Genomic DNA, 7,015 nt, shown 5'->3' with positions numbered 1-7,015 from the left:
AAAAAAAAAAAAATCGCTCAAATCGACTTCACTATAAGTGAAATCGATGCGTCTCGCCGAGATATGAACGAAAATACCATTATTTCCTACGGGGAACAAAAATTCCATTATTATTGCGTTCCGGCGCGTAAGAAACGAGATAAATGCAATTTTATAAATTTGAAAAAAAATCCATCCGGGCCTTAATCTAAAGATATTAAAATTTCCCCAATGAAATTCAAGACTGGAAACGAGAATTTCAATTAACAGAAAGAGTATTTTTATTTTACACATTGAATATTGACATTCAAAGGCCGGGATTTGTATTTAATGGTTTTTTTTCCTTTCAAATGTTACAGTTTATTGTCTTAAGCTTCGTAGCGAAAAATAGGCTCGTCATTCAGACTTACATTATCGCTCGACTCTTATTTTCTCATGCTTACTATATTTCGTTAGGGTGGCGGAAAAAATATCCCGAGAAAAAATCTCCCGGAAAAAATATCCCCGGAAAAATTATCCTCGGAAAAAATATCCCCGGAAAAAATATCCCCCCAATCATACATTTCATTTCTGTCCCGGGGATATTTTTTCCGGGGATATTTTTTCCGAGGATATTTTTTCCGGGGATATTTTTTCCGGGATTCATTTCGTTATAGGCCGTTGGAAACTTTGCGATTGCGATTGTGATTTCACAGTCCGAGGTAAAGCCGAGGAATGCAAACACAATCCTGAGGAAAGTTCTTTTCGGCCGACTGACGAACAATATCTGGTGTCTCACGGATTGAGTGCCAAACAGGATGTTTAACCATTTCTTGAATATATCCCTTCAATAAAAATTCAACATTTTTTCTTATTGTATATTCTAATTGATGATTTACTAATTAGAATACTTGAAGAATAGCAACATAAAATTTGGAGGACTGGAGTGAAAAAATATATTTGCCATTTTACTTTTGTTCATCTAATCTTTAAAAAGTAACGGCCGATGGCTGGATCGATATTTTTATCAGGATACTTGCGATTTTGGATAAACATCCTTAATTTTCTTCGTGTTCGTTGAAATATGACTTATTCTTTTTTTTTTAATTCTCTAGGATTTGAGTGAGAATTTCTATAGATTAACCAGTGTCTGACGACGTTTCCTCCAGATTACTATTCTCGTTGTTGCTATCCGTGGATGAGCTGTTGTTACTCTTAATTCGTCGTTTACGCAGCTTTGCGAATTGAAACTCCTCGAGTGGAACTGTACATGAACAATTTAAAACAAATTATTTCATCGTACAGAGATCCATGCGTCAAAAGAACATCGAAAAATCTATTTCTTCAAGGCAGTGGCATTCAACAGGAAATAAATAAAAGGCCCCTGAGTGTATGAAAATTAAATGAAAATTTGTATTTTTTTTGTTCTTTTTTCTTTAACGAGTCCACAATCGTGATACAACATTCGTGGATTTATGCCAAAGTCGAAGTATCGAATTGTTCGCTTCTCGCTTTTAGATACATATGATTTGAATACTTATTTTGAGCAATTTAATTCTGGAGGAATTCTGTGCTTTGACTTTGGCATGTACACATGTAGTGCTGTTTGAACATGGAGCGCAATACGATTTTCTCTACATTCACCCATATCTCTCAATTTTTCGCTATCAATCTCGGAAATATACAGAAACAATATCTCAGAATTCATCTAAAGTATCCACTTAACAATTAGCACCACAGATATAATACAGCCGACCCATCACTCTCGATCGAGAATAATGGATTAATTTATATGTAAAAATACATTTATACTTTTGAACAACAGACTGACTTGAAAGTTGTGATAGACTCTTAAAATTTACTTTTTGCTTCACGTGAAATTCATATGAAGTATTCAATCTCATAATTTTTCAATTCACTAGAATAATCAGCAATTGAAAATTTCAAGCGTTTTTTATTTAAATATTTATGCCTTGGATATGTTCCTGCAGATCCATTAATAGTTTTAGCAGGTAGAATTCAACTTAAGAACTGAATTAATTAATCTTTGAGGTTGGAAAGATCAGAAATTCTAAGAGTCTTAACAATAAATATTCAGAGGCTACATCGATTCAAATGATTTATTTTATGTCTGGTTGATTACCATCAGAATCAGCGTCTCTGTCTTTCTCGTTGATTGGTGCTGTTGAGAGTGGCACAATTTCTGGCTCCAGGGGCTTTGGTCCCTGATCAATGTCTTCTACTAGGACTTCCTCCGCTAGACTGCTCCTCACAGCCTCTGGAAGGCAACAATAAAATTGTTCCTGATTTTTTTAGTCCTGGTAATTTTGATAATTCCTTAAATCATTTTCTGCATTACCATTAACTGCCTGTGGATACTGTTGATTGAGTTTGTTCCTGACGACTCGGATCTTCTTAAAAATATAATCCAAATCCTTCTTCATCTCCACCAGCAGAGCAGTGTGTTTTTTCAACTCAATTCCAGCTGATTTCAGCCTGTTCACTGACAGCTGATTGCAGTTGGTGAGCATTTCGTTGGTCTTTTCGAATCTCTGTAGCCTGAGAATAAAATATCGTCAGCCACTCAAACCTCGAAAATGTGGAGTATTTAGTCTGATTTCATCAGTCACTCACATTTGCTTTTGCGCTCTTATCATAGACTCGACGTCTTGCTGATCAACAATTCCTGCTAGTCCCTGGATAAAAACTTCAGGTGCTGTGTAGTTCTGAAAGCATTCAAAACTACCAGCATCGGACTCTGGTGTTCCCTGAGCTGCTGCCATTTTTCTCGGTGATCACTTATTTACTCCAACAACTTCAAATTATCTTCACTTAATCGACCGCATTTTACTCGAAGGAAAAAAACCCACGGCTAAGGGTTCTATCGATTTTTCGCGGCACACCATTCACATTTTCCTTAACTATACACTAACGAAATTGAATGAGACTGAGAGAGTTTCACGATTCTGTATCGATTCTAGGCGGAATCGATTCTCGTCTGAGTCGATTCTCTCCTGTCGAGATGTGCACTCGAAAAATTTCAATTACCAATTTTTTTTTCAGAGAAAAAATACTGAAAAAATTCAAAGGTAAAAACAATTATCATAAATTGTTCCACTAATTCCACTCCGAAAACTATTTACACAATGAAAAACTCGTGATAGAAAAATTATTCGTTTGAATTCAATCGATATCTATCGGTCGATTAGAAAAATCGATTATTCCGAGCTAATCGAAAAAGGAATGGATAAAGGAGAATAAAAAAAGCTCCAAATTTGGCGCGCACTGCAGACGAAATTGAAAGGTTGTGACAACCTAGTCACATGATGACTACAGTATTAAATAATTATCGCTTCATTACTCATATACCTGTCATTTGAAAAAATTGTCGACAATTATTGAGAGATCATTACGTAAACGTGTGCCGTGCGCCGAATCACAAGAGAAGTCTAAAATAAATCGCCTTGGCTGAGACAGATTATTATTTATCTCATTTTGTAAACGTAAGTAAAATTATTCTCGAGGTAATAAGATTCTCTACTGCTCTAACTAATTATCCCATCATTCTCATTACTTGCTTTAAATCTTTTCATAGAAAAATAAAATAATCCAGTCCATACCGAGGAGAGTATTAGGTTAACCCTGAAGATATCCAAAGAGATGAATAAAAATTCCGATAATCGTAAAATTGAATTTCAGATCTAAATGATGGCTTGTCATTTGATTAAATCCCCAACTGCCAATAGTATTAATCACTGGATCTCTCGAACCTGTCAAATTGTCATAGCACGTGCGTTTGCTGATGATTTATTATCAAAAGGAGGACCTATTGAGGTTTTGAGGAATCGAATAGCCAAAGGGGAACTCGTTGAGGATGACTATCAGATGAAAATTACTGAGAACCTTCAAACTGTATTTGAACGTGTTCATAAATATGAACCAGAGAAGCCGGGATTTTTTTCCAAGTTCATTGGAAAGGGAAAAAGAAGAAAAAAACCTCCGAAGGGATTGTACCTTTATGGGGCTGTTGGTGGAGGTAAAACAATGTTGATGGATCTATTTTATGACTGCTGTCAGGTTGACAAGAAACAAAGGGTTCACTTTCATTCCTTCATGCTGGATGTGCACAGTAAAATTCACGAGGTGAAAAAGGGAATGAAGAGAGACTACAGTAGTACAAAACTACAACCGTTTGATCCAATACCTCCAGTAGCTGATATGATAACAGAGAGAGCATGGCTCCTCTGTTTCGATGAATTTCAAGTGACAGACGTTGCAGACGCTATGATCTTGAAACGACTATTCACGTGTCTTTTTGAAAATGGAATGACAGTGGTGGCCACCAGTAATAGATCACCGGACGATTTATACAAAAATGGACTGCAAAGGGGAAACTTTTTGCCTTTCATTCAAGTACTTAAAGACCACTCGATTGTGCAATCTTTGGACTCGGGTATTGATTACAGGCTCAGAGCAGGATCTGGCAAGGAGAGGACTTACTTCATCAAAGGGGAGGACGATGATGATGCTGTTGACAAGGTTTTCAAGTACCTGTGCTCCATGGAAAATGACATCGTCAGGCCCAAGATACTTTCCATTAAAGGAAGAAACGTATCCTTCAAGAAAACTTGTGGACAAGTGATTGATTCTACGTTTGATGAATTATGTGATAGGGTATGCAACATTTAATTAATCTGTTACACATCTCGTGCACTTATTATTCACAACAATCTATTGGTTTTTTAGCCTCTTGGTGCAAGTGATTACCTAGAGCTCTCTCAGGCATTTCACACAATAATAATAAGGGATGTTCCTCAGTTAAATTTGAAGCTTAAATCACAAGCTAGGAGATTCATCACACTCATTGACACTCTGTACGATAACAGAGTGAGAGTTGTAGTTTCTGCAGTGGCTCCTCACAACAGATTATTTTTACCTGAAGAAGATACTGAGTACACGGACGAAAAACGAATGCTAATGGATGATCTGGCTATAGCTGGTGGCTCAGTGAGTGAATATTAATTTACGGTAAAGAGTTGATTGGAATTATGGAATGTGATACTGTAATTTTTTCTCCTAGGATAACCACAAGTCTAATCTATTCACTGGTGAAGAGGAACTCTTTGCATTCGACCGGACAGTCTCGAGACTCTCAGAAATGCAGACGAAGGAATATTGGGATCAGTGGGAACACCACAGATAACATTGACAAATAATAGGAGTAAAAATGTCGATTGTTCTGCCATAGTAATAAAATATTCGGTTACTGTATCAAATTGGTTGTATATTCATTTATAGAACCTGTCCTAGGGGAATATTAAAATCCAATGAAAATCATATGCTTCTCATTTGAAATTGGCGGTCAAATTCTTATCATTCCATTCCTCCATTTTTAAGTTTGGAGCATCAACAGATATCGAGAGGATCTAAAATCTGTCTGGGTGGATTACGAGTCGATATTTCGAGTTTTTAATTAAAAGGAATAAATATGCAAAGGCCAGTGATTGAATCGTCGATTTTAACGTTAAATGTACCATCCCACGTTACTCATGAATACGTGCGGAAACGAGTGAGTGAAATTCAGAGCATCTGTGGGTCGATTGACAATCGAATCGTCTATAATAGGTCACAACTTCTGAAGGCGATAAGTCTTATCGATTTGACGTCCTTGAACGTAAACGATAGTTCAAAAACAATTGAGGAATTGTGTGCAAGGGTAATAATGGATGAATTATTAACAACTAATTTGCAATTTGGTTATTCAATTATCCATTCAATAGGCAATAAATCCGATAGGCGAGCAGATTGGTAATAAAGATTTACATACAGCAGCTGTTTGCATTTTTCAAGCGAGAGCACAAGATGCCATAGATTTTTTAAAACAGAGGAATATTCAAGATATTTCTGTGGCCACAGGTAAAGAATATTCAGAGTTGTTTAAAAATTGATTTTCAATTATTGTTAGTACTTCATCCCTTTTTATGCCTTCTGCCAAAATCAAAATATTTAGAGGATATTTTTTTTTAAGTTGCTGGAGATTTTCCAAATGCTTCACTACCTTATGACCAACGTCTGAAGGACGTTCTGGTAGCTGGACAATCGGATGTTGATGAAATTGACATTGTCATTGATAGATGTTTGGTCAAAAATGACAATTGGGAGGAATTGTTCAAGCAGATCTCAGAGATGAGGAGAGTTTGCGCGGAAAAACATATGAAAACTATTCTATCAACTGGTGATTTACCAAGTATCAATCATATTTACAAGGCATCAATGGTAGCCATGAGTGCTGGGTCGGATTTTATCAAGACTTCGACGGGAAAGGAGTCTATTAATGCGACTTTAGAGGTGGGAGTTGTCATGTGTGAGGCCATCAAAGAATTTCAACGGCTGACTGGACGAAAAGTAAAGAGGGTTACCCTTAATCGCTCGATTAATTCGCACTTTTAATTGATCGAGATTTATTCGCAGTAATTATTTGATCAATTAGTTAATTAGGACTTACCCCTGGTTTTTAGGTGGGATTGAAACCAGCTGGAGGCATCAAGACTGCACTTCAGGCAATAGAATGGTTGACTTTGGTGGAAAAAATCTTAGGTGATGATTGGATCAATAAAGATCTCTTTAGGATTGGAGCCTCCAGTCTCCTAGATGATCTCGTCCAAACCATCAATGACTCATGATTATTTATCCAGTAATCTCTTGACTTTCATCACTATTTTTGTACTGAGATTGGCACTTCAACACTTTCCAGAATATAATTCACTTCACTACTTCTCACTTTTTTTCCATCACTCCACATAATTAATAAATTACCTTGCAATTACACTCCGTTTACAACAATATCAATGACTCGTGATTATTTAATCACTGATGTCTTGATTTTCATCACTACTTTTGTACTGAGTGACACGTTAACACTTTCCACAATATAATTCACTTCACTGTTTCTCATTTTCGTTCCCACCCCGCCATCTAATTAATAAATTCACTCGAAATTGCACTTTGTTCACAACTAAACACGAGAAAAGCCGTAAAACGTTAGGTTTTTTCACCA

General features: G+C 36.4%; 3 protein-coding genes across 3 annotated transcripts; 2 read left to right on the top strand and 1 right to left on the bottom strand.

Moving 5' to 3' along the window:
- Positions 1–554: 554 nt before the first annotated feature.
- On the bottom strand, positions 555–2,943 carry LOC105265258 (kxDL motif-containing protein CG10681). The gene is made up of 4 exons (XM_011302664.1): positions 2,593–2,943; positions 2,318–2,517; positions 2,102–2,236; positions 555–1,222 (listed from the first exon to the last, which is right to left on the bottom strand). Exons 1-4 carry the CDS (start codon positions 2,739–2,741, stop codon positions 1,098–1,100), a joined length of 609 nt encoding a protein of 202 aa, XP_011300966.1. The 5' UTR covers positions 2,742–2,943; the 3' UTR covers positions 555–1,097.
- Positions 2,944–3,179: 236 nt separating this feature from the next.
- On the top strand, positions 3,180–5,215 carry LOC105265257 (putative ATPase N2B). The gene is made up of 4 exons (XM_011302663.1): positions 3,180–3,461; positions 3,658–4,632; positions 4,705–4,965; positions 5,039–5,215. Exons 2-4 carry the CDS (start codon positions 3,664–3,666, stop codon positions 5,159–5,161), a joined length of 1,353 nt encoding a protein of 450 aa, XP_011300965.1. The 5' UTR covers positions 3,180–3,461; positions 3,658–3,663; the 3' UTR covers positions 5,162–5,215.
- A 137-nt stretch (positions 5,216–5,352) lies between these two features.
- Dera (deoxyribose-phosphate aldolase) lies at positions 5,353–6,735 on the top strand. The gene is made up of 4 exons (XM_011302661.1): positions 5,353–5,674; positions 5,739–5,874; positions 5,987–6,363; positions 6,477–6,735. Exons 1-4 carry the CDS (start codon positions 5,447–5,449, stop codon positions 6,639–6,641), a joined length of 906 nt encoding a protein of 301 aa, XP_011300963.1. The 5' UTR covers positions 5,353–5,446; the 3' UTR covers positions 6,642–6,735.
- The last annotated feature ends 280 nt before the right edge of the window (positions 6,736–7,015 follow it).

This window comes from Fopius arisanus, unplaced genomic scaffold, assembly GCF_000806365.1.
Source record: "Fopius arisanus strain USDA-PBARC FA_bdor unplaced genomic scaffold, ASM80636v1 scaffold00028, whole genome shotgun sequence".
In the NCBI taxonomy this organism is placed as follows: Eukaryota; Metazoa; Arthropoda; class Insecta; order Hymenoptera; family Braconidae; genus Fopius; species Fopius arisanus.
The sequence above is the reverse complement of the archived record's forward strand: the minus strand, read 5'-3'. Positions and strand labels throughout refer to the sequence as shown.

Bases quoted from the DNA above. Each gene is read 5' to 3' on its own strand.
- Dera (XM_011302661.1), top strand. From the start codon at position 5,447: ATGCAAAGGCCAGTGATTGAATCGTCGATTTTAACGTTAAATGTACCA. The intron at 5,875-5,986 runs GTAAAGAATATT...TTTTTTTTTAAG, and splicing joins AGATATTTCTGTGGCCACAG to TTGCTGGAGATTTTCCAAAT. The intron at 6,364-6,476 runs GTAAAGAGGGTT...CCTGGTTTTTAG, and splicing joins AACGGCTGACTGGACGAAAA to GTGGGATTGAAACCAGCTGG.
- LOC105265258 (XM_011302664.1), bottom strand. From the start codon at position 2,741: ATGGCAGCAGCTCAGGGAACACCAGAGTCCGATGCTGGTAGTTTTGAA. The intron at 2,237-2,317 runs GTAATGCAGAAA...GTTGCCTTCCAG, and splicing joins GTATCCACAGGCAGTTAATG to AGGCTGTGAGGAGCAGTCTA. The intron at 1,223-2,101 runs GTAATCAACCAG...GTTCATGTACAG, and splicing joins CAGAGACGCTGATTCTGATG to TTCCACTCGAGGAGTTTCAA.
- LOC105265257 (XM_011302663.1), top strand. From the start codon at position 3,664: ATGATGGCTTGTCATTTGATTAAATCCCCAACTGCCAATAGTATTAAT. The intron at 4,633-4,704 runs GTATGCAACATT...TTGGTTTTTTAG, and splicing joins TTGATGAATTATGTGATAGG to CCTCTTGGTGCAAGTGATTA. The intron at 4,966-5,038 runs GTGAGTGAATAT...TTTTTCTCCTAG, and splicing joins TGGCTATAGCTGGTGGCTCA to GATAACCACAAGTCTAATCT.